Genomic DNA, 24,289 nt, shown 5'->3' on the forward strand with positions numbered 1-24,289 from the left:
TTTGCGTACATCGTTTGTGCTGTAAAATTGCGACTTTTTATTATACGAAATTATGCTTTTTTTCTTGTAATATTTAGATTTTGGTTTTGCAATATCTCATTATTCTCATACAATAATGTCTTTATTCTTATCAACGTGCGACTTTATTCTTATATTCTTTATTCTTCTTGAATTTTTTGCTCTACATTTCCTCTTTTTTCTTGTACCATGCATATTGTCATGTGTTTACAATATTACCTTTTTGTTCATGTAGAATTACGACTTTTTTCACAATATGACAACTTTATTCTTGTAAATGGACTTTTTTCCTGGAACACTGCAACTTAATTCAGGAAATACTACATTATACATGTTTTACATTCATTTTATCATTTATTCTCTTCAAAATGACATGCTTTTGTTACCCACGTCCTATGTCCCTCCTTTATGCCGCTTCTCCTCATTAGGGTCGCGGAGGTATGAGGAGCCTATCCCAGCTGACTTTGGGCGAGAGGCGGGGTACACCCTGGACTGGTCACCAGCCAATCGCAGGGCATATATTGGTTGGTGAGAAGGGTGTTTGATGGTAGTTAGTGAGGAAGTAAGGGCGGTATCTAAATGGAAACAGTTCAGGTCATAGAGGACTGCAGCGGTGTTGTTGCTGCACTGACTGACCATTGCAACATGTTAAGTATCCAAAGGAGGAATGTGGAAATACTTGAGTAAATTATTGCAGGAAATGCTACATTTGATACATTTTTTTGTAAGTTGCAAAGCAAAATGAGATTACTAGAATGTGTTGAGGTTTTCAAAGACTCCTCTGGTTTTTAGGCTTTTGCTGATGTTTTGATTCACCAGGGGCGTTTTTTCGTTTTGAATTCACCGTGGGTGCGTTGTCGTGTCATCGGTCAGTGTATTTTGATGGCCCTGTCACATTTGCAGATATCCAGTTTGTAGACGCAATTTAACTAAAAAATTCATCATTTTACGTAAATTATGTTATAATAATTCCTGATTAGAGTCCCAATGTTATGTAAATTTTACAAGAATAAAGTCATAATTATATGAGAATAAATTCCAGAGGTGTGGACTCAAGTCACACGACTTGGACTCGAGTCACAATTTTGATGACTTTGGACTTGCCGGTGACATTTTTTGGGTCTACCACATGACTTTTTTTTCCTATAACCCTCAGGATATTTCAATAAGTTTAAAATGACTGTTTTACTGTGTCCACCCTCAGCAGCAATAGTGCGCTGCGAGATGCCTTGCTAATGCAGCTCAACAGTCTGACTGCTTTCGAAGAGAGAAAGCTTTTTTGCCTTTGCCATCAAGATCACTGTTCTATTTTAATGCCTGGTACAACGACACAGTAGGTACATTTGTTTGGACAAATTTAATGATACTTACATGAATAGCTGTAGCTATAGCATAGAGCTATGGTATTGCACTGCCAAAAAATGTAACTCTTATGAGCTATTTTTGTTGTCATTGTTATATTTGTCAAAACAAAGGTGCCTTTAGTTGTTTAGGCATTAAAATGAACAAGAAACTGAAGAAACAAGGCTGGTCTAGTCATTTTTTTCATGACCGTATCATCTATATTTTGTTTCACTCCCATTTTTTCTTTTTGACATTCTGAAGCTCTACTTAGAACCTCTTTAAGATCGAACAGTGCAAAAGGGAAATTCTTGCAATGTAGGGTGAGAAGCATTGTCATCTGGGAGAAACTCAGAGTAGAACCGCTGCTCCTCGCAATGAGAGAAGCCAAATGAGGTGGCTCGGGCATCTGGCCTCTCAGACGCCTCCTTAGGCAGGTGTTCAAGGCACGTCCGACCCGTAGGAGGCCTCGGGGAAGACCTGGGACAAGCTGGAGAGACTTTGTCTCTCAACTGACCTAGGAACACCTCGGGATTCCCCGGGAGGAGGAAGTCGCTGAGTAGAGGGAAGTCTGGGGTTCTTGGATAAGTGGAAGAAGATGGATGGATGGATGGATGGATGGATGGATGGATGAATGGCTGGATGGATGGATGGGTCTTAAAATTTTGATCAGGAGTATATTGGAAAATTTAAACAAAACAAAAAAAAAAGGGAAAAACACGCAAAGGCCCAAGTTCATACTAATAATAGGCTGAGATCAAAGTGACCCTTGCATCCTTTTATTTTTCAGCATGTGACCCTCGGTGGAAACAGTTTGGACACCCCTGGTTTAGATACACAATTCTTACATCTTACACCTCAACACTTTCTGGCTGCCATTTTTTCAAGAAAAAGCGACGAACCGTACTGAGTAGAGATCACAGATTGAACTAAACGTCACTAAAATTGAAAGATAGGAGGACCTCGCCTCTGGAGGTGTGTTTTTCATTTCTCCAACATAGTCTTCATCAATGGATGCATTCATCAGGACTTGTTATCTCTTTTCCTTTCCGTCTTCTCTGGAAGACTCACTGCCTTTCAGGATATCTTCTTTTTATTAAAAAATAACAAACGGGGTATCTAAACACATAGCCGACGACAATATCATCTTTTCTTCCCTTAGTAAACGTGGGTAAACATGACCTTAACAATTACTGACATCAACTTACAATTGGATATGTGAAAAATGTGACGCTAATGAAGTCCTTGTCTTCGACTAAAAACCACAATGCTGTCTTCAGGAGCTTTACCTTTGCATCCCGGAGAAGCAATGGCATACTGTAGCTTTTGCCTGGTGTGGTAGAATCCAGGTGGTTAATACTGCCATGCTTTTATTTTGAAGCACAGCATTTATGCTGTGTAACTACACAAGAGCTATGTTGCTGTTTGTCATGCGAAAGCGACAGCGAGTTCTGCTTCCCATCTGCTTTATTGGGCACCAACACACGAAACCTGGGTCCTAAAGGCCACCTATACGATCATGTCATCCAATGATAACTTATATTATTATTTGTTTCAATGCATTTGACTCACATTTTGGCTTTTTTTGAGGACATACTGCAAAAATGCTAGTGACTGAAGCACTCTGCTGTTTTTAAGGACCAATTGCAAAAACGCTAGTCATACATCCTCCGCATGACACGACCACGCTGCTGTTTTTAAGCACCAACTGCAAAAACACGAGTCAAAGATCCTCTTTATGAGAGGAGTATCCTGTTATTAAGGATCTACTGAAAAAATGCTCGTCAAAGATCCTCAATAAGTACTTTGCTGTTTTTAATTAACTCCTCGATATAAGAGGAGTATCCTGTTCTTAAGGATTTATAGCAAAAGCATTGCTAATAAAAGATCCTCTGTATAACAGAAGTGCTTTGCTGTTTTTAAGGACATACTGCAAAAATTCTCATCAAAGATCCTCAATATGTACTTTGCTGTTCCTAAGGATCTAGGGCAAAAACATTGCTATAGTCAAAGATCGTCTATATAACAGAAGTGCTCTGCTGTTTTTAAGAAGCACTTGCCTCCGTTGCCAAGTGCTTGCTGATGTGGGCTTTCAGTTGCTTCTCTGTTTTTCATTCATGAAAGTGACCTCCATGTGTAGAGTGCCATGTGATAATAGTTGCTGTGAGTTGGCGCTATATAAATGATTGATTGATTGATTGATTGATTGATTGATTGATTGAAGAACCTACTGCAAAAACGATCATCGAAGATCCTCAATATGTAGTTTGCTGTTTTAACTCATTCAATACCAAAGACGTATTGATACGTTTTTATACACCTGAATGCCTGATATAAATACGTATAAATAAGTCCCAAAGTCCCAAAGACGTATTCATACGTCTTTTACGTTTTTTTGCGCGAGAGGCAAAAACACAATAAAAGATGGCACTCTTAGAGCAGTTTTAAGCCATAAACACGGCTACAAGGTGGCAAAAGTGTACTGTATTTGATAAGAGCTCGGCATGGATCTTTTGCATGTAAAAAACACTCCACACAGGGAGGAAGTGGAAGAGCGTGGAGGAGTGCAGCGTGCAGAAAAACACAAGTCAAAGGTCCTTGATATGACAGGAGCAGTCTGCTATTTTTAATGACCTACTTAAGAAATGATGGCGCTCCCAAGTTTTGCACTAAACCAGCTGGCCTGACTGATAATTCACATACTGGATTTGGGCCCGGGGACGCTAGCCCTGTTTGAAAGGATGACCAATCTAGTGTGGTTAAAGTAGTTAAAACCAAAGCTTATATTGACGGTTACGTGTTCCTTTTTCGTCATGATTGTCAAGCCATCTTCAAAAATGTCAAGCCTTGTCGTTCTGTGTGAGAGCAAGAAAACGATCGGCTTTGAATAATGATGCTTGAAGTAGCTGGGTTTCAGAGATCGAAGGTCTAGAAGTCTAACACCCCAGTCTCGTTGCATTAGCGCCACTGGCAAGGCAAAGATTAACAGAGATCTTGCACAGCTGGAACCAATACTTTCAGCACATGACGTATTTTACCTTGATCTGACAGTAAACTCTTGCAGAAGATATATATTGCACATTGCTGTCAAATAAAACCCTGAGATTAAATTCCAGCCAAGACACCCTTGATTAAGTGAAAGTCCCGATATTAGCAGTCTCCGTCCAACTGAATTTCATCGCCTCCTCTCTGCTATAATTCCTGCTGGAAATGTTGTAGTGGTCAGAGAAAAGTGGTTTATGGAGAAAACACATTGAAGTATTAAGCCTGTACGTCTTGTTAGACATTTTTGTTGTGTGTAAAGTGTCCTCTTGAGGACGATGCTGGCTGGACTTGTTCCATGTTGTTAAAAATTCTAAAAGGCATACTGGCTCTTGACTGAGCTCTATATCAGCCATGTACTTCATAATAGTGATGACCCTTCCTTATGTGCAACTGTTCCACTTGGGATTTTGCAGGATGCTAATAGAAAATAGGATCATAATTTTTGCATTCTAAATCCATTTTTACCATCGGAAATCATGTAAATAATGTGTTCCAGGGTCAAACACTCCCCATCCTAACACCTTCGTGAACTGCACAGGCAAAATTCATCATGAAAGCATAAAAAGAAGTCATGGAGAAGTCACGATCTCGCAGTGGGAAGGTTACTGCATAAGTCTGGGAGGCGAGTCTCCTCACATAAAGACCGAACACAGTTCACCTTCCAAAGACTTTCTAATGGATTTTTTTGATGGCAATGATGAATTATTTTGATGGGGTTGAGGTCAGGGCTCACAGGTTGTTGGCCATGTCTCACTCCTAGCACTGATGACACTTTATTTTGAAACTCTAATGGTTTTTGTGTGTAAAATGTAGTTTTCACAGTCATTTTGTGTGTGTCCATACAGACGGGGTGTCCTGCATCTCCATGAGAGCAGAGGAATCGAGGATCTTGGCCTCCCTCGCTGGGAGCTGTCGTTGTGCCTGGTGGTGGTGCTCTTCATCCTCTACTTCAGCTTGTGGAAAGGCGTCAAGTCCTCGGGGAAGGTAACTTGCCACCTTTCAGACTGACTTTGTCAGCCTTTTTTCCGTCAGTGTCGCTTTTCTGTGTAAGCCCACCCGACGGAGCTGGTATCAGAGCTGTAACAGAGGCAGGACACCGCCTGTGTGTCAGGGTGTGTGAAGTTCGACATCTGAGACTCCCTTCTGTCACACACTGTTGTCTCGAAAGCAAAATGTTGAGTGCATACATACAGTATCTGACATGGGCTCCTGTGTCGCTGTGTGGAAGGGAAAACGATTTCTGCAATACAAATGTCAGATCTACGGTTATAAAAAGAGTCTACTGCTTTCTGTGTAACTGTTGTGTATAAGCAGTGCCGACGCAGAATGGGGAGGCGGCAATGATTTTCTGCCTTCGGAAGTAGTCTGTGTTGTTGTGTGAAAGTGTGCGGTTGGCGGCAATATTTGTTTTGTTTCTGTGTCAAAGGCACAAGTGAATAAAGGCAGGATCTACCGCTACCGCTGTGATGCCAGAGTTTTGCTGGATCTCTGCGTAAAAGACCCGGCATTTTTTCACCTATTTTTCCTGTGTAGCTGTTGAGTATAAACTGTGCCAACACAAAATGGAATCGACCGGGTCATTTTCCCGCTTCTGAGATCATATTTTGAGCTGCAAAGAGAGGTGGGCCTACGTTCCAAATTATTATGCAAATTGTATTTAAGTATCATAAAGATTAAATCCTGTGTTTTTCCGTTAAACTCATGGATGCTATTGTGTCTCAGGGCTCTGTGGATCACTGAAATCAATCACATACTTCTATGATAAGTAGTTGGCCAGGTGAGCCCAATTAAAGGAAAAACTACTTAAGAAGAATGTTCCACATTATTAAGCAGACCACCATTTTCAAGCAATATGGGAAAGAAAAAGGACCTCTCTGCTGCTGAAAAGCATGAAATAGTTGAATGCCTTGGACAAGGTATGAAAACCTTAGATATTTCACGAAAACTTAAGCGTGATCATCGTACCATTTGTGGCTGATTCAGAGCACACACGGGTTCGTGCAGATAAAGGCAAAATAAGGAAGGTTTCTGCTAGACAAACACGCCGGATTAAGAGAGCAGCTGCTAAAATGCCATTACATAGCAGCAAACAGGTATTTGAAGCTGCTGGTGTCGCTGAAGTCCCACGAACATCAAGGTGTCGGATCCTCCAGAGGGTTGCAGTTCTGCATAAACCTTTTATTCGACCACCCCTAAACAATGCTCACAAGCAGAAACGGCTGCAGTGGGCCCAGAAATACATGAAGACCAATTTTCAAACAGTCTTGTTCACTGATGAGTGCCGTGCAACCCTGGATGGTCCAGATGGATGGAGTAGTGGATGGTTGGTGCATGGCCACCATGTCCCAACAAGGCTGCGACGTCAGCAAGGAGGTGGTGGAGTCATGTTTTGGGCTGGAATCATAGGGAAAGATCTGGTCGGCCCCTTTCGGGTCCCTGAAGGTGTGAAAATGACTTCTGCAAAGTATGTTGAGTTTCTGACTGACCACTTTCTTCCATGGTACAAAAGGAAGAATCGTGCTTTCCGTAACAAAATCATCTTCATGCACGACAATGCACCATCTCATGCTGCAAGGAATACCTCTGCTTCATTGGCTGCTATGGACATAAAAGGGGAGAAACTCATGGTGTGGCCCCCCTCCTCCCCTGACCTCAATCCTATTGAGAATCTCATCCTCAAGCATGAGCATCCTCAAGCAAAAGATCTATGAGGGTGGAAGGCAGTTCACATCCAAACAGCAACTCTGGGAGGCTGTTCTGACATCCTGCAAAGACAATCAAGCAGAAACTCTCCATAAACTCACAAGTTCTATGGATGCAAGAATTGTGAAGCTGCTATCAAACAAGGGGTCCTATGTTAACATGTAACTTGACCTGTTAAGATGTATTGGATTGGAATAGCTTTTTATTTTAGTAAACATGACCTTATATTGCTGTAAATTCAACAAATTAGTATTTTCAGTTCTTTACAAACTACAAAACGTCTTTAAACTATGTTGTGCATAATAATTTGGAACAGTGCGTTTTAAGTTTTTTTTTTTTTTTAAATACTGTTTTCATGAGGAGTTTTGTTCAATAACATTTTAAATAAAATTTGATAGCTAATGACTTGAAAATTATGCTGATCCTCATTTGCATCATGTACTTTGGAAAATCAAACAAAAACATCATTTGCATAATAAGTTGGAACACAGTGTATCTGCTTTGCTGGTTTCTGTTTAAAAGACGAAGTTGGATCTGCTGGTAACAACCATATTTGGTGTGATATCTGTGTGAAGGAGACTACTAGGAGAATACTAAAAAAAGCCATCTATGGAGGAATGCAACGACCACACTCATAAGAACATTGTAAAATTTTTATGAGAATAAACCTTTTTTGTAATATTACAACATTTTTCTTACTTTGGTTTACTATCCTGCAATGAGGTTCTATTTAAACTGAGTCCGGTTTTCCCCTCAGGTGGTCTACATCACGGCCACCATGCCGTACGTGGTCCTGTTTGTGCTGCTGATCCGAGGAATCACCCTGCCGGGGTCCATGGACGGCATCCGGGCGTACCTCCACATCGACTTCAAGAGGCTAAACAATCTGGAGGTCAGAAACAGACAGCACACAAACCACAGCTAATGAGCATAGACCTAATATTAGTGATGGGAAAAAGTACAAATCTTATTTGTTGAATGCGGTCTTGGGAGCCGACTTAATCGTTAGTCATTTGGTGGAGAATCAAGCCCACCACCACCATGCTCCGAGAGGCTGTAAGCCAGCTGGCATTCCACACCGCAGATATACAGTGGAACGATTAGCGTCATTAGTTAGTTCCAGAAAGCCCGACTCTAACCAAAACGGACTCTAACCGTATCAAATTTCCCGATAAGAAATCCAGTTAATACCTTCCAGAAAAACAAATTCAAAATGCATACAAATACATATAAATGATGAATGAAAGGGATAAATGAGCATTTAAGGTTACTTTTACCTTCATTGAAGATGTGATTATTGACATGACTGAAAACCGGAAGGTGGTGGTGGTTGATCTCGCTGCCACATCGTGTCTTTGGGAACAGCCACGTCTTCAACGAAGGTAAAAGCACCCTTAAAGAAAAACTGCACTTTTTCAAAATGTGTTTGCCCATCAGCCACAATCCTTATGTGAAACTTGACCACACGTCTTTCGCTTTTCTGTGCATTCCAAAGAGAGAAAAACAGTTAGCATGAGGGCGCTAACAATGCATGCCATGGGACACACCTACTTTGACTATAAACCCCAAAAAACTCCAACAAGGTTTTATACATGCAGTGGGTGGGTGCATTTTTACAATTATCATTTGACAATATCATTTTTCTATCTCTACAATCAACAGAAACTGAATTCATCTGTTCCAGGGTCCAACTGTCCAAAGCATGTGTTGACTGTACAGGCAATGTAGCATTTTATGTAATGATGTGTGTGCATACGAAAGACAGCTCACTGTTCAGTGTACATTTTATTTAGGTATTTATTAGGGATGTCCGATATTTGCTTTTATGCCGATATTGTCCAACTCTCAATTTTCAATTCCGATATCGACCGATACCGATATGAGTAACATCACATATCTCCTGTGACGGAAGGATGTCTGGCATCGGTGTGATGCCCTGTCTACCCATTGATATCGAGGCAGCAGTCAGAGCCGGGGCTATGATGAAAGTCAAGCGGCTAGCAAGGAAGTGGCGATTCAAGCCCTTCTATTATCACGGGAAACGTGAATTCGCTACCGAGCAAGATTGACAAGACCTTCAGGAAGCGCAGCTTACTTGTGCTTCACTGAATGGCTAACAGCTAGCGTCCCAGAGACTAACATGAGGAGCTTGCCGACTTCAGGGCAGTCAGAGCGGACACGGACACGAGCCTGTGGAAAGCGGCAAGGAGGTGGGCTTGCACTGTAAGTGAACAAACTGTGGTGTCATCCTGGCAATGTGAACATTAAAATGTTCATCTATACAGCATTTTCGGTTTTCATTATGGGGAAAAACCCAATACCGATGTCTACTGATATCACATTTTTATGCAATATCGGGCCGATATTATCAGTGGGCTGATATTATTGGACATCCCTATTATTTATGTTACATCAGCCACGACTTGAGCCTACTGCTTGGTCGCAGTGAGCTCCATGTCCTGTTCTATGGTTATCATTACACACAAGGCCAAAGAACAAAGCCAATCTCACTTGTTAAAGTTAATCCAAATATTTTGGTCAAATTCCAGATTGTACGGTGGCCTATTGTATCCCGTGTGCTTGTGTAACAATTAAAAGCTTGTATTATTTTTGTCCAATAGGTGTGGATCGATGCAGCCACCCAGATATTTTACTCACTAGGCGCAGGATTTGGGGTGCTCATCGCGTTTGCTAGCTACAACAAATTTGACAACAACTGCTACAGGTAAACACAGTACACACACACACACACAGACACACACACATACTTCTAAAGGGCCTGATTGGGATCATGAAGCTGTCGAGATAAAGTTAATCTGCCGAGGTTGACTCCAGAAATCCCAGACGAAGCACAGAGCAAGAAGGCGTCCAGGCTACCACTATTAGATACGCCACTGGTTTTCCTCAAAGGGATCTTTATCATAGGAATTGGCTGTGTTGCAGCTGTTTCCCGGAAATACTGTATAGGACTCCTGTTTCAATGCCAAAAGAGGTGGATGTAGCTCAGCTTCCTATGCTAAGAAGTCGTCAGGTATGACGACTTCTTCTACAGCAAACTAGTGAACTCGATGTCTGCTGGGTAAAGCCAAGCAGCACACTCCATTTTGCCTCAAAAGCTTTGAGATGCAATTAATCAGCAATCAACCCTAAGCAATCAATCCTTACTCTTTAACGTCTCGCTATGTCTTGTGGACATCTGGCAGGCATGATTTTATTCTTGAGCAATAGTTTCAAAAACAGCAAACACGTGGAAAAAATTGTATTGACATTTTTTCATTTGGTCTTTATCTTTCGGAGGAATTTTGGGAGAGTTTGGGGGGGTACAGTTCAATCTGTGAGGCAAAACAGGTTTTGAAGATACACCTTTTTTTTTTCTTCCAACACTCGATTAGGTATGCTCGTGCAAATCACTGCAAGAGCATGAATGGGAAAATTCACAAAAAAATACTCTTATTCACATTGTAGCATGTTAAAAGTGTAACAAAGTGAAAGAAAGGTGCCGCAAATGGAAAAAGCATGCAAAAGATGTGAGGCGGTGTCACCGTTGACTTTGACTCATTCAATACCAAAGACGCATTTATACGTTTTTATACACGCCGACGCCCGATCACAAAGACGTATTTACGTGTTTTTGCACGAGAGGCAGAAAGAGGTGATGACGCAACTGCAGACTAAAAGAAGTCACTTTTCGAGCAGTTTTAAGCCATAAAAATGGCAAAAAGCATTTGATAAGAGCTCTGCGTTGATCTTTTGCATGTAAAAGCACACTCGTGGACGTGCAAGAGCATGGAGGAGTGTAGCGTGCAGAAGGTTACGCATTGTAGGGACATTTTAACGCATGCACACACGCACACACGCTCGTGCACACACACAACTTAGTTCCAAATGTGAAAATTATACATAGTTCGTGGTTTTATATTTGTAAATAAATTGTTATTTTGATGTAAAACAACCCTTTTTGTGTTGTTTATGTTGTGGTACAATATATTTATTTTGATATTTGAGCTGTCACAAAAATGAAATGAAATTAATTTTCACAAAAAGCTGTTTTTCTCCCTTTTTTGTTGGGAACTGATATTTTCCTGAAACTTACCTATGTTCTACTGCTGATTACTAAAGACCGGAAAAAGGTAGAAACAAAGTTAGAAACTTTTTCCCCCAATTTTGCTGTTTTTTTCCCCCAATTTTCCAAATATTATAACTTTCTTCTTAAATAATCTTCTTTTCGTAATAATTTTCTTTTCGGAATATTATGACTTTATTCCCATAATATTATGACTTTATTCCAATATAATAAGTTTTCCCCCAGCCTAACTTTCCAAAAATTAGAATTTTATTTAGTTTTTTTTGTTTCTCATAATATTTAAAATTTAAAAGAAAAAAGAATAATATTTCAACTCCATGCCACTGAAATGACATTATTCTTTTCTCTGAATATTTTGACCTTATTCTAATAAAATTACACCTGTTTTTTTCCTGTCATTTTTGTCTCAACCTAATTTTCGAAAAATGACAACTTTATTCATTGTTTTGTTTGTTTTTTACTAATGTCTCTTTTCTGTAATATTCCAACTTTATCCTTTCCCCATAATATTAGGTTCTTCTGGTAAAATTATGACTTTTTCTTGTTAGATTACAACTTTTTTTCTCTTCAATATTTTCACTTTATTCTTGTAAAAGTACCGCTGATGTTTCCATTTTTGCTGTTGCTTGTTTTTGTTTTCTTGTTAAATTATATTTTCTAGAATGTGCCGCGGGCCACACTGTGGACACCCAAAGGTGTACAGATAGACTCTATACGGGAATGTACCAACTTTGGGTGATGATCATCTGTACAGTATGCTGAAATTGTTAAAAGTGCAGGAAAATGTATCAATCCTCCTTTTTATACAACTCCTGACCAAAATTCCATGGAAAATTAGGTCTTCCGGGGCTCGTGTTGTATGTTTGATAGCGTGAATAAGATGGCGCCATTTACATTCTAAGGCAGGGGGCTTGACAGTTCCATTTAGAGCAAACTGCAATTCCTCCGTCCACATTTTTATTCCACTGTTCACAAAAATTGGATGGCTTCTTGCTATGCATGTGCCACCTATAAAAAAAGTTTCATGACAATGTGTGTGTAGTTTTTGCGTAGCACTCCTAAATAACCACCTAATGGGACAAAATCAACACCTTTCCTCTGCAGGGATGCCCTGTTGACCAGTACGGTCAACTGCGTCACCAGTTTCTTCTCAGGGTTTGCCATCTTTTCCGTGCTCGGGTACATGGCGTACAAACACGGTGTGAAGATAGAAGACGTGGCGACGGAGGGTGAGTAAATGTCCACTGACTGTGTCGATTGTACAACATCTTTAAAAGCAGTACAGGTTGACTTACGTCTGAAAATAAGTCGACGCACGGCCATTATTGTCGAAATAGCTGGCAACACAAGTGAGTCCTACTGTTATATTGTTGTAGTGCACTGCCTTAACCTTCTTGGGCCTGGGATTCACCAGAGCTGCACATGTCCTACTCCTCCATGAGGACATCACTGGTAGACTGGTCCTTCCTCTTGAGGATGCCGCACGGGTGCTCAGTTGGGTTCAAGTTTGGAGGTTCCTCAGCAAGGCACTTGATCCTCTTGGAAGTGTGTTTGCGCTCCTTACCATGTTATAAAATGCCCACGAGGCCCATTTTTCCCGTGGTAGGGATCATGCTCTGCTTCAGAAAGTCACAGTACATGCTGGAAATCATGTTGCCTCACCCTGGATCGCAGCTCCCACAGTGCTGGCAGCACTCGTGCATCCCCGGACCATGACGCTATTGCCACTGCGTTTGACTGTAGGAAATTATCTTGCTGCTCACTTGTGTTGCCAGCTATTTAGACAATAGTGGATGTGCACTGAGGCATTTTTAGTGGACTACTCTTAAGTTTACTTTCTAAAGTATTGGCAATGGTTGCTGAAATGTCAGGTGTGTCTGTGTGTATCAAACAGGGGCAGGATTGGTGTTCATCATCTACCCAGAGGCCATTTCCACCCTCCCTGGCTCGACATTTTGGGCTATTGTGTTCTTCATCATGCTGCTGACTCTTGGCATCGACAGCTCAGTGAGTCCAAACCAACAACTTTTAAACGATGTAAAATGACTGCGAGCGTTAATGCAAGGTTATGTTCAGCCATTAAAAACAGATGGGGCGAAAAAAGCATCGTAAGACTCTTAAGATAAATGTGGTGTCCTTCTGTATATATCTGGGAGGGTTACTGTATCTGTGCAAGAAGAGATAAAGCTGAGTATGGAGAAGCACCTTGGAGATCATCCATTTATCATTGCTAGACTTCCCTGATCTATGACATTGGGTGGGAAGTAAGTTTCTCTGAGAAAACTCTCTTTGTCCATCAGATGGGCGGCATGGAGGCGGTCCTCACAGGCTTGACGGACGACTATAAGATCCTCAAGAGGAACAGGAAGCTCTTCACCTTCGCCACAGCCTTCGGGACCTTCCTGCTCGCCCTGCTTTGCATTACAAATGTCAGTATGACGGCACACCACCCTTAGTACTTCATTTCACTTGCAGTAGTTAATAGGAGAGATGAAGCTAAATTAGCATTAGTGCAGCTTTGATCTAAACTACGGCTCCAATTCACTCAGCATCTAAATGATTAATTCCAAAGTTGTGTTTTTTTTTGTGTGTTAGACTCTCGTCTTTCATCAAAAAAAAAAGGTTTGTTTGTATCTTTTTCCGTTCTTAAGCAATCAGGAGTAGAACATAAGTCAGTTTCGGGAAAATATCACTTCCCAACAAAAAAAACAGCTTTTTTTTGCTTTCGTGACAGCTCAAACATCTCTATAATCATACCACAACATAAACAACACAAAAAAGGGTTGTTTTACATCAGAATAACACTTTATTCCCCCCGTAGACCCACCACCTGCGGGGGCAAGCATAAGGGTCCGGTGCATTGCGTTTTGGGTGGCGGTCGAGGGCGGGCACCTAGGCGACCTGGTCTTCGGCGGCCAAATCTGGTTCTTGGGACATGGAACGTCACTTCTCTGGCGGGGAAGGAGCCCGAACTTGTGAGAGAGGTTGAGACATTCCGACTAGATATAGTCGGACTCACCTCGACCCACAGTTTGGGTTCTGGATCCAAACTCCTCGAGAGGGGCTGGACCTTGTTCTACTCTGGAGTTGCTGCAGGGGAGAGGCGGCGAGCTGGTGTGGGCTTATTAATAGCCCCCCGGCTCGGTGCCTCTGTGTTGGAGTCATCCCCGGTAAACGAGAGGGTCATTTCCCTACGCCTTCGGGTTGGGGAAAGGGTCCTGACTGTTGTTTGTGCGTACGCGCCAAACGGCAGTTCAGAGTACCCAGCCTTCCTGGAGTCCATCAGAGGGGTGCTGGAGAGCACCCCAACTGGTGACTCTGTCGTTTTGCTGGGAGACTTCAACGCCTATGTGGGCAATGACAGTGTGACCTGGAGGGGCGTGATTGGGAGGAACGGCCTCCTCGATCTGAACCCGTGCGGTGTGATGTTGTTGGACTTCTGTGCGAACCACAGTTTGTCCATCACAAACACCATGTTCCAGCATAAGGATGTCCATAAGTGCACATGGCACCAGGACACCCTAGGCCGCAGGTCTATGATCGACTTTGTAGTCGTATCATCAGACCTGCGTCCGCATGTTTTGGACACACGGGTAAAGAGAGGGGCTGAGCTGTCAACTGATCACCACCTGGTGATGAGTTGGATTAGATGGCGGGGGAGGATGCCGGACAGACCCGGGAGACCCAAACGTGTAGTGAGGGTGTGCTGGGAACGTTTGGCAGAGTCTCCTGTTCGTCGAGTCTTCAGCTCTCACCTCCGGCAGAGCTTCTCCTGCATCCCGGGGGAGGACGAGGATATCAAGTCCGAATGGGCTCTATTCCGTGCCTCCATTGCTGAGGCAGCCGATCGGAGCTGCGGCCGCAAGGTGGTCGGTGCCAGTCGTGGCGGCAAGCCCCGAACCCGATGGTGGACACCAGAGGTCAGGGCTGCCGTCAAGCTGAAGAAGGAGTCCTATCGAGCATGGATGGCTTGTGGGACTCCTGAAGCAGCTGACGGGTACCGGCAGGCCAAGCGGCACGCGGCTTCGGCGGTGGTCGAGGCAAAAACTCGGGTGTGGGAGGAGTTCGGTGAGGCCATGGAACACGACTTTCGGTCGGCCTCGTAGAGGTTCTGGCAAACCGTCCGGCGCCTCAGAAAGGGGAAGCAGTGCCCGGTCCACACTGTTTACAGTGGGGACGGGAGCCTGCTGACCTCGACTGAGGATATAGTTGGGCGGTGGAAGGAATACTTTGAGGCCCTTCTCAATCCCACTGACATACCTTCCCTAGAGGAAGCAGAGACTGAGGATACGAACGCGGACAGTTCCATCACCGTGGCTGAGGTATCTGGGGTAGTCAAAATGCTCCCCAGTGGCAAAGCTCCGGGGGTGGACGAGTTTCGCCCTTAATTCCTCAAGGCTTTGGATGTTGCGGGACTGTCTTGGCTGACACGTCTCTTCAACATTGTGTGGAAGTCGGGAACAGTACCTCTGGATTGGCAGACTGGGGTGGTGGTCCCCCTTTTCAAGAAGGGTGACCGGAGGGTGTGTTCCAACTATAGGGGGATCACACTCCTCAGCCTCCCTGGGAAAGTCTATTCCAGGGTGCTGGAGAGAAGGGTACGACCGTTAATCGAACCTCGGCTACAGGAGGTGCAATGTGGTTTTCGTCCTGGTCGCGGAACACTGGACCAGCTCTACACCCTTGCAAGGGTCCTGGAGGGTACTTGGGAGTTTGCCCAACCGGTCTACATGTGCTTTGTGGACCTGGAAAAGGCATTCGACCGTGTCCCTCGCGGTGTCCTGTGGGGGGTGCTCCGGGAGTATGGGATTGGTGGCGCGCTACTACGTGCCATTCAGTCCTTGTACAACCGGAGCAGGAGCCTGGTTCGCATTGCCAGTAGTAAGTCAAGCCTGTTTCCGGTGAACGTTGGCCTCCGCCAAGGCTGCCCTTTGTCACCGATTCTGTTCATAATTTTCATGGACAGAATTTCTAGGCGCAGCCAAGGTGTCGAGGGAGTCCAGTTCGGGGGCACTAGGATCTCATCTCTGCTATTTGCAGACGATGTGGTCCTGATGGCCTCATCGAGCTGTGACCTGCAGCGTTTACTGGGACGGTTTGCATCTGAGTGTGAAGCTTCTGGGATGAGACTCAGCACCTCCAAATCCGAGGCCATGGTTCTCAGTCGGAAAAGGGTGGATTGCTCCCTCCGGGTTGGGAATGAGGTCCTGCCCCAGGTGGAGGAGTTCAAGTATCTCGGGGTCTTGTTCACGAGTGAGGGAAGGTTGGAGCGTGAGGTCGATAGGCGGATCGGCGCAGCGTCTGCAGTAATGCGGTCTCTGTACCGGACCGTCGTGGTGAAGAGAGAGCTGAGCCGGAAGGCAAAGCTCTCAATTTACCGATCGATCTATGTTCCCACCCTCACCTATGGTCATGAGCTTTGGGTCATGACCGAAAGAACGAGATCGCGGATACAAGCGGCTGAAATGAGTTTTCTTCGTAGGGTAGCGGGACTCACCCTAAGAGACAGGGTGAGGAGCTCGGTTATCCGAGAGGAGCTCAGAGTAGAGCCGCTGCTCCTTCACATCGAGAGGAGCCAGCTGAGGTGGCTCGGGCATCTAGTCCGGATGCCTCCCGGACGCCTCCCTGGTGAGGTGTTTCGGGCATGCCCAGCCGGGAGAAGGCCCCGGGGAAGACCTAGGACACGCTGGAGGGATTATGTCTCACAGCTGGCCTGGGAACGCCTCGGTGTCCTCCCGGTGGAGCTGGAGGAGGTGGCCGGGGACCGGGAAGTCTGGGCTTCCCTACTGAGACTGCTGCCCCCGCGACCCGGACCCGGATAAGCGGAGGAAAATGGAATGGAATGGAATGGATAACACTTTATTTACAAATATAACACCATGAACTATTTACAATTTTCACATTTGGAAGTAAACCGTGGTGCCTAGCCTTCTTCGCGCTACACTCCTCCACGCTCGCTCACTTCCTCCTTGCTGTCGGCCGCGTTAATACACGGAAAAGATCCATGCCGAGCTCTCATCAGATGCACTTCTGCCGTTTTTATGGCTTAAAACTGAATGAAACGTGACTTCTTTTATTGTGCACTTGCGTCATCACCTCTTTTTCTGCGTCTCGCGCAAAAAAACGTTTGGGAGCGAGCCTTCAGGTTGAAAAAAACACATAAATACGTCTTTGGTATTGAATGAGTTAATTATGTTAAAATGTTACTTAATATTTGTCTGTACAGTTGAAAGGATATTAAGTTTTTATTACTTAAGCCAATTTTCCTGGTTCTTTGGACTGCGTTGCTATTGGAGAAGTAGTCAATTAGTTACATTTAAAAGGTTTTCAAAGTGTATTCAAAAATTTGGGCAATATATGTGGTTACACCTTTGGACTCGACCATCGGCGAGGAAGCTCGATCAAGTACACAGAGTCTATGTAGCAGTTACCACGCCCCTCTAGAAAGCGAAAGTGAAAGTTAAACTTGTGTGTGAGAGAGAGAGTGAGAACAATGCACCTGTGGTGTGTTTGCCTCTTGTCCCAGTATTTTTCCATGAGTCATATCTAAGTGTTGTGCAACTCTAATTGTGCTATGTGAGTGTGTGTGTCAACACGGACTTCTGTGAGAAGCTATTAGACTGGAAATGTATAGACTGAATCTATAGGTGTAATAATAACTAACAACAGGCAAAAAAAAAGGTTTCAGCATGGCAAAAGCTTGACTGTGGAACAGATTCAGAGGTCAACCAGCATCCTGCAATTACTTTTTTTGTCCAGATTTTGAGATTTCACTGTAATTAATTGATTGGTTTGTTTGAAAAAAACAACATCTATTTTTTAATACTAGTATTAAATAAATTAACATTTATTTGTGTGAGATTTTTTTTTTAAGTCAAGTACTTGAATATAACTAAAATAATATAGATAATAATAAAATATTTTAATAAAGCCACATTGTACGGTTCCAATAAAGCTGAAATGGCAACCTTTTAAAAGGAGTCATACACTTCGATAAAACAAAATAAATTCAATAAAATGAAATTAAATCCATGCTTTACAGTTCCAATAAAACTCCCTAAAATGGGACTTGAATTAAATTAAAATTCCATTTTAAAAAAAGCACTACGTCAAAGCTACTTTGTGATTTGGATCCCCAAAAAGCCCAGAGAAAAGCTTGGATCAACTTGTTCTCAAAGTTAAATTAGGTACAATATTGCAACGCTCATCCAACTATTGTAGTAAGCTGGGCTCCAGCACAGCCGACTGAGGTCGTGTATGAAAACATTTTCGAAGGAAAAACAAGCAGCGTGTCGCCAATATGCCTGGAAGGAAGTACCTCACAAGTAACTATGGAGCTCTGATGAACAAATCAGCCCAAAAAGGACTGATTGAATGAAGGAGGGCATTCAGGAAGCAAATTACAAAGCTGATTGTACCTTTGTAGTTCATCCACCAAGGCTTCTTTCCAATGGTAGCAAATATTGCGATTAAACAAATCATGGACTGGAAAAGCAAGAGTTGTCCTTTGCGTGCTTCTTCCCTTGCAAAATATTTGGATTTCATCTCCTTAAAAATGAGCCTTTAGGGAGGTAATCTGTTGCCAGCTTGCATGCTAACTGCAAAAAAAATAGACATCCATGTTCAATTTTTCCCTCTTCAGGGTGGAATCTACGTGCTGACCCTGTTAGACAAATACGCCGCTGGGACCTCCATCTTGTTTGCAGTGTTGATCGAGGCCATCGGGGTGTCATGGTTCTACGGTATGGAATCCTCCTATGCAAGTGTCCTATGTAACCTTTTTCCCCACTTAGGAACAACCTCACTGCGTTAGGTGCAGGTTTCTTTCCCCTCTCACTCATCTCTCTTGTTAATTCATTTAGCGGAACAGCGGAAACCTGACCACAAGGAAACAACAACAATGCGTTTTGTCCCTTTAATGAATAGTGACGCTAAATAGGTGCGATGCATGTGCGAGCGGTAAATGAATACACCCAATTGCAATTATTTGATTTGTGAAGTCTACATAAGGACTGCAAAACAACTACTGTAGGCATGAGAAATCAAATTGTATGCAGTGTCATTCAAAAGTATGGAGAGACTTTGTCATGTTATTGAATGAGATGTTGAAGCCAAACTTTTGACTGGTACTGAATATTTGAAAATGTTGCTTTAATGGTAAAATAGGGTTCTTGATTCGCAAATGAAATAACGCTTGAATCTAATCAGGCTTTTAAGTTTCCCTGCTGCGGTGCCTCTTTTTTTTTATCGGCGATTAGATTTGCTTAATCGCCTAAACTTGTTTTTTTTTTCTCCGCTTCACCTTCCGTGACTCTTTGGCTCTGGTGCTGTAATACTCACGGAAAGGCTGAATGAAGAAGCTTGAAGGGAATTAGAGGGGAAATTGCCCTTTTGGATGCCTGATCAAAATCTGTATTCTTTCATCCAGTTCCACTTTGGCAGAGCTGGCGATGGCGAAGTACACATATGAAGTATTTCGATGTGGACTATCCACCCATGCATTTTCTATACCGCTTGTCCTTATTAGGGTCATGGCTAAGCCCCCAAAATATTGCAAACATGCGGCGTTTTTGCATGTGGAAACCGTGGAAACCTATTACTAGATAGTCCATCATAACGGGAAAAACGTTTAGGAAACAACCAAAAACACCTACAAGCCATCTTTCTCTGCGTTTGCTAACCCTGTCGCTCTTGTCCAGTGGAGGCGAGTACAGACACGCTACAGTACAGGTATACAGTGAGCAACAACGAGCACAATTTATACTAAAAATAAAACTTAAAAACTGCCTCATGCCAGTGTCCAGTTATCCAACACCATAAATATACTGCCAAGATTACAAAGCCTTAAGCGATTGCATTGTTGATACATGCCTGCAACCGCCGGGGGCTCCACGCACCTTGGCCAGCCTCACTGACCCTGCCGCCCTATGATGACTAAAAGGCAGACAGCCGGGTTTGTCCCTGGCCCCTCTCAACCCGGGTTCTCCTGAACTCCAGAACAGAACAGTGCAGCAAAATGATGAAGGACACATACAAGAATGTATTCATGCAGATGAGCTTCCGCTGCTTTTCGATCGTCTTGTTTTCAACTATTTTATGTCTTTGTACGTCACACCCTGTACACTCACACGAACATATTGCACAAACATACTGAATGTGTATGTGGCCGTAGCTTACGCTCGCCCCCTCACCGTAAGTGACGTGAACCGCCTAAAGGTCACGTGGTTGAAACCCCGCAATCGCACCTTGAACCGATGGAGATATTCAAGGAGCCATTGAGATCACAAAGTATACAGTAAAATATTGCCTCTTGGGGTCAAATCATATCATTGCTTTGGCTTAATCATATAAAAAAAAGCATCAGTGATAGTGTGGAAAGAAATACTGACAGGACCCCCAAAAGAATGGAATCCATTTGTAGGCAAGTGGATCAAAATCAAAAGAGGAATAGTATGCCAAACAATTCATTGTGTCAGCTCAGATCAGAAGTAGAGGGTTTTGATGGTTCTTTTGGATACTTGGCATGAAAGGACTACATACAGCTTGGACTGAGCCTTGGTTCTGACTTGTTTTAGGTGTGGACCGCTTCAGCGAAGACATTGAGCGAATGATGGGATTCAAGCCAGGACTGTACTGGAGGCTGTGCTGGAAATTTGTCAGCCCAGCTTTTCTTCTGGTAAGAGGAAGCACATACACACACACATACATACAGCGTATCTGTATACACCGACAGCACACATGTAGATAAAGTATCCAGTGTACAGTAACCCTACCACGATAAGGGAATATCTGCGAAGTATGATTCAATATTAATGAATGGAATATTTTCATAGTTAGAGCATAGAAAACTTGTTTATGACCTTATAAATACGCTTTTTACCATTATTAGAGACCCATGGACATGAAATAACACTCTTATAGTCACCTTTACACTTGTACTGCCCAAAATAGTAGTCATAATAAGAAAAAATAAGCCATGTTAGACATAAATAAGACTCACATGTTAGCATTGACATGTACTGCCTTGTGGCTATTGTCTCATCAATGTAACGTGACTGACACCTAGTGACCAGTGTAGAATACTACTCTGCTGCCGCTGTTGGTGGTTAGAGGGAGACTCACGATGCAGTTCAATGGCTTTATTAACAAGCAGAGAACACATGCAGTGAACATTTACACAGGAGCTGCTGTCGGCCACTTTCTACACTGCTAACCTGCTGCTAGCACTCAGCTAACAGTCAACTCTAGCTAGCTGACGTCACACACGTCACTTCCCAGGCTTCTTCAAGGCACTCACAACAAGTCACAGATACTCTATTCCACTTCATATCATGTCTTTTGAATGCCTTATATTTTCATTTTCGGCGCCGTTTTTATTCTTGAAAATGCTGAATTCAAGCCAAGAATATATATAATTTGCTTAAATATGCATACATATTAGTTTTTTTTTGTACTGATAATAGACCATATTCAACCACAAAACAGCGATCATTTATTAGTTAATGATTTTTTTGTAAAAACGCAACAGAGTGAGGGCGCGATGTTCGAACCGCGATATAGCAAAGGATAACTGTACTCCTGTTTTGTATTTAATACCACTTATTATGCTCGTGTCAGCTTGCGGTGGTGTTTGTTGACAAGTTAGTCATCTAGTTAAAACAAATGGGAGTGACAGCCTCACCCAGACGGCACCTCCAGCAGCCTCCTGTTAAATTGAGAATAAGTAATGTGTAACAAGTTATGCGTAAACATTCTGACTTGTGTTGAGCTATCTGGACAAACTGTTGTCTATTTTCTAGCTAAAGATTCTATTATGGTGAGAGTTTGACCCTCCAACAGATTATTTTCTATTTACATTATTTCCTGTGGGACAAATTGTTAAATTGAAGTCAACCGAGTTCAACTTTGTGAAATTCTCTGTTTGTGTCCATACAGTACCTGTCAAAAGTATTGAGACACTAATCGTGTTATTGAATGGTAGGAGTTATGTTATTGAATGAGAAGGCGAGTCCAGACATTTGACTGGTACTGTTAAGCCCTTTCTTTCCTAAAGGATATTTCCATATAATAAAATTATACAGTTGCTAGCCTCGGAAACTGCATTTAGGTTGAAATAATGACATCAACATATAGCAAGAACATGTGTGGAGTCTCAGCGGGGATGAACGAAACAGCAGATTTTACCACAAGCGAGTCAAATTGAATTTCCCTGACTGCCGTGAGAAAGTGTCAATTTACCAACAGCAAGGAGTGTGAACTTACGCCACAGCTGAACCGCTAATGTCAAACACGATTTGTTGATTGAGATTTCGACCCCATTTTTCCCATAAGAAATCCATTCCAGGGTTCAACCATCGTGAAACCTTCTCATGTTGTTCACTTAACACCAGTTGTTGAAGCTTTTAGAATATGCGCCTCAAAAAAAGCTCGGTCAACCGGGAGGAGCTCAGAGTAGAGCCGCTGCTCCTTCACTTCGGGAGGAACCAGTTGAGGTGGCTCGGGCATCTAGTCCGGATACCCACCTCCCAAGTGAGATGTTCCAGGCATGCCCCAACGGGAGAAGTCCCCGAGGCAGACCTAGGACATACTGGATGGATTCTGTCTCACAGTTTGTCTCACGCCTTGGTGTCCTCCCGGTTGAACTGGAAGAGGTGGCCGGAGACCGGGAAGTCTGGACCTCCCTTCTGAGACTGCTGCCCCCGTGAACTGGACTCAGATAAGCATAAGAAAATGGATGGATGGACAGTATTCATCTGTCCTGTGGTTTGGACTCCAATGTGACCTTATGGGTACAGTTTTCCCCAAAAATGTTCGTCCAATTTAAGTAAGGCAGTCTGCATTCACTATCTTGAGCGTTAGCATCCTTTCATCACTTCCGAGGAGTTGTGAGAACAGACACTTAGCATCAGGTGACTCCCAACACTCTTAACAGAGAAAATAAGGGCTATCAATATTATTGCTGATTAGGACTTAAGGAGGATAAATGCCTGGGACTCCCCTGAAGACAGACATTCTCCACAGCGTGGAAACAACAGATGAACCTCACCAGTGTGGAAAAAATATGGAAGTTAATAAGAAATTTACAGTGTATGACTCCTCAGTTCAACATGAACATGAACACATGGCTGCCAACTGCCGTAATGAAGTATTGTTTTAACTGTCCACTACCTCAAGGACTGTCGTGTCTGGAAAATGTCCCTGTGACGTATTTAACACCTTGACAGTGGCCAGGCCATTCTTGCGGCCACCTACTGCACACAACGTCGCCCAGGCAGCTTCCTTCAGGCAGACACAGTGCAGGCTCTTCTGCTTTCACAGCTCATTTATTCGACTGCTGGCCTGCAAAAACATAAACTGTGAGGAAATGTAATCGGTTAAGATGTCAACCAACCTCTCATATTGATGTTTTATATACTTTTTAATGACTGATTGCTCTTCTGCCGCTGCTAGTCTGGACATGTACACACATACACACACACACATATAATATACATATATTATGTAAAAAAAAGTAATCATTTAAAAAATATATAAATAATGAATAAGTAATTATTTAAAACATTTACTAAAATGAAATCCTTACAAAAATACAATAAAACATACAACATACGATATAATATAAATAATATAATAATAATTTAAATAAAAAATATTTAATATGAATGATAAATTTAAAATAATAATATAATAAATAATAAATAATAAAATTAAAATTTTTTTTTATAATTTTATCATACATAAATGTTGTGTCCAGACTTTAGGAACCCCTTGTAGTATGATTGATACATTATTGTGATGGGTCAAATGCAAAGGTCATATTTCAATGCATGAACATGACAATCCTCCTTTTATTCTGATATTATTATCCAGCAAGAATTTCATGTTTGTTGTTGGCATTGGTTTAAGGGAGTGTTGGTTTGTTGATGCAACAACAGCAACAGTAGTAATACTAATACTGATATTTTTGTATATATCCGTGTTTTATGATATTGATATTAATTACAAGTGATCAATACTATTATTATTATTATTTACATTTTTTTAAATCACTATACTTAAGTGATGGGGCTTGTTTGGCAATACACATATTAAATAAAA

The 24,289-nt window shown here is 42.6% G+C and overlaps 1 protein-coding gene across 1 annotated transcript in view; it reads left to right on the plus strand.

Moving 5' to 3' along the window:
* slc6a2 (solute carrier family 6 member 2) overlaps positions 1–24,289 on the plus strand; it is a 41,692-nt gene that overhangs the window by 11,216 nt on the left and 6,187 nt on the right. Inside the window, exons 5-12 of the mRNA XM_054771351.1 lie at positions 5,250–5,388; positions 7,865–7,999; positions 9,729–9,832; positions 12,296–12,420; positions 13,086–13,198; positions 13,492–13,620; positions 18,834–18,933; positions 20,767–20,867. Coding sequence (XP_054627326.1) covers positions 5,250–5,388; positions 7,865–7,999; positions 9,729–9,832; positions 12,296–12,420; positions 13,086–13,198; positions 13,492–13,620; positions 18,834–18,933; positions 20,767–20,867 — 946 coding nt within the window. The remainder of the gene's footprint in view (positions 1–5,249; positions 5,389–7,864; positions 8,000–9,728; positions 9,833–12,295; positions 12,421–13,085; positions 13,199–13,491; positions 13,621–18,833; positions 18,934–20,766; positions 20,868–24,289) is intronic.

Source organism: Dunckerocampus dactyliophorus, chromosome 3 (genome assembly GCF_027744805.1).
Source record: "Dunckerocampus dactyliophorus isolate RoL2022-P2 chromosome 3, RoL_Ddac_1.1, whole genome shotgun sequence".
NCBI lineage: Eukaryota > Metazoa > Chordata > Actinopteri > Syngnathiformes > Syngnathidae > Dunckerocampus > Dunckerocampus dactyliophorus.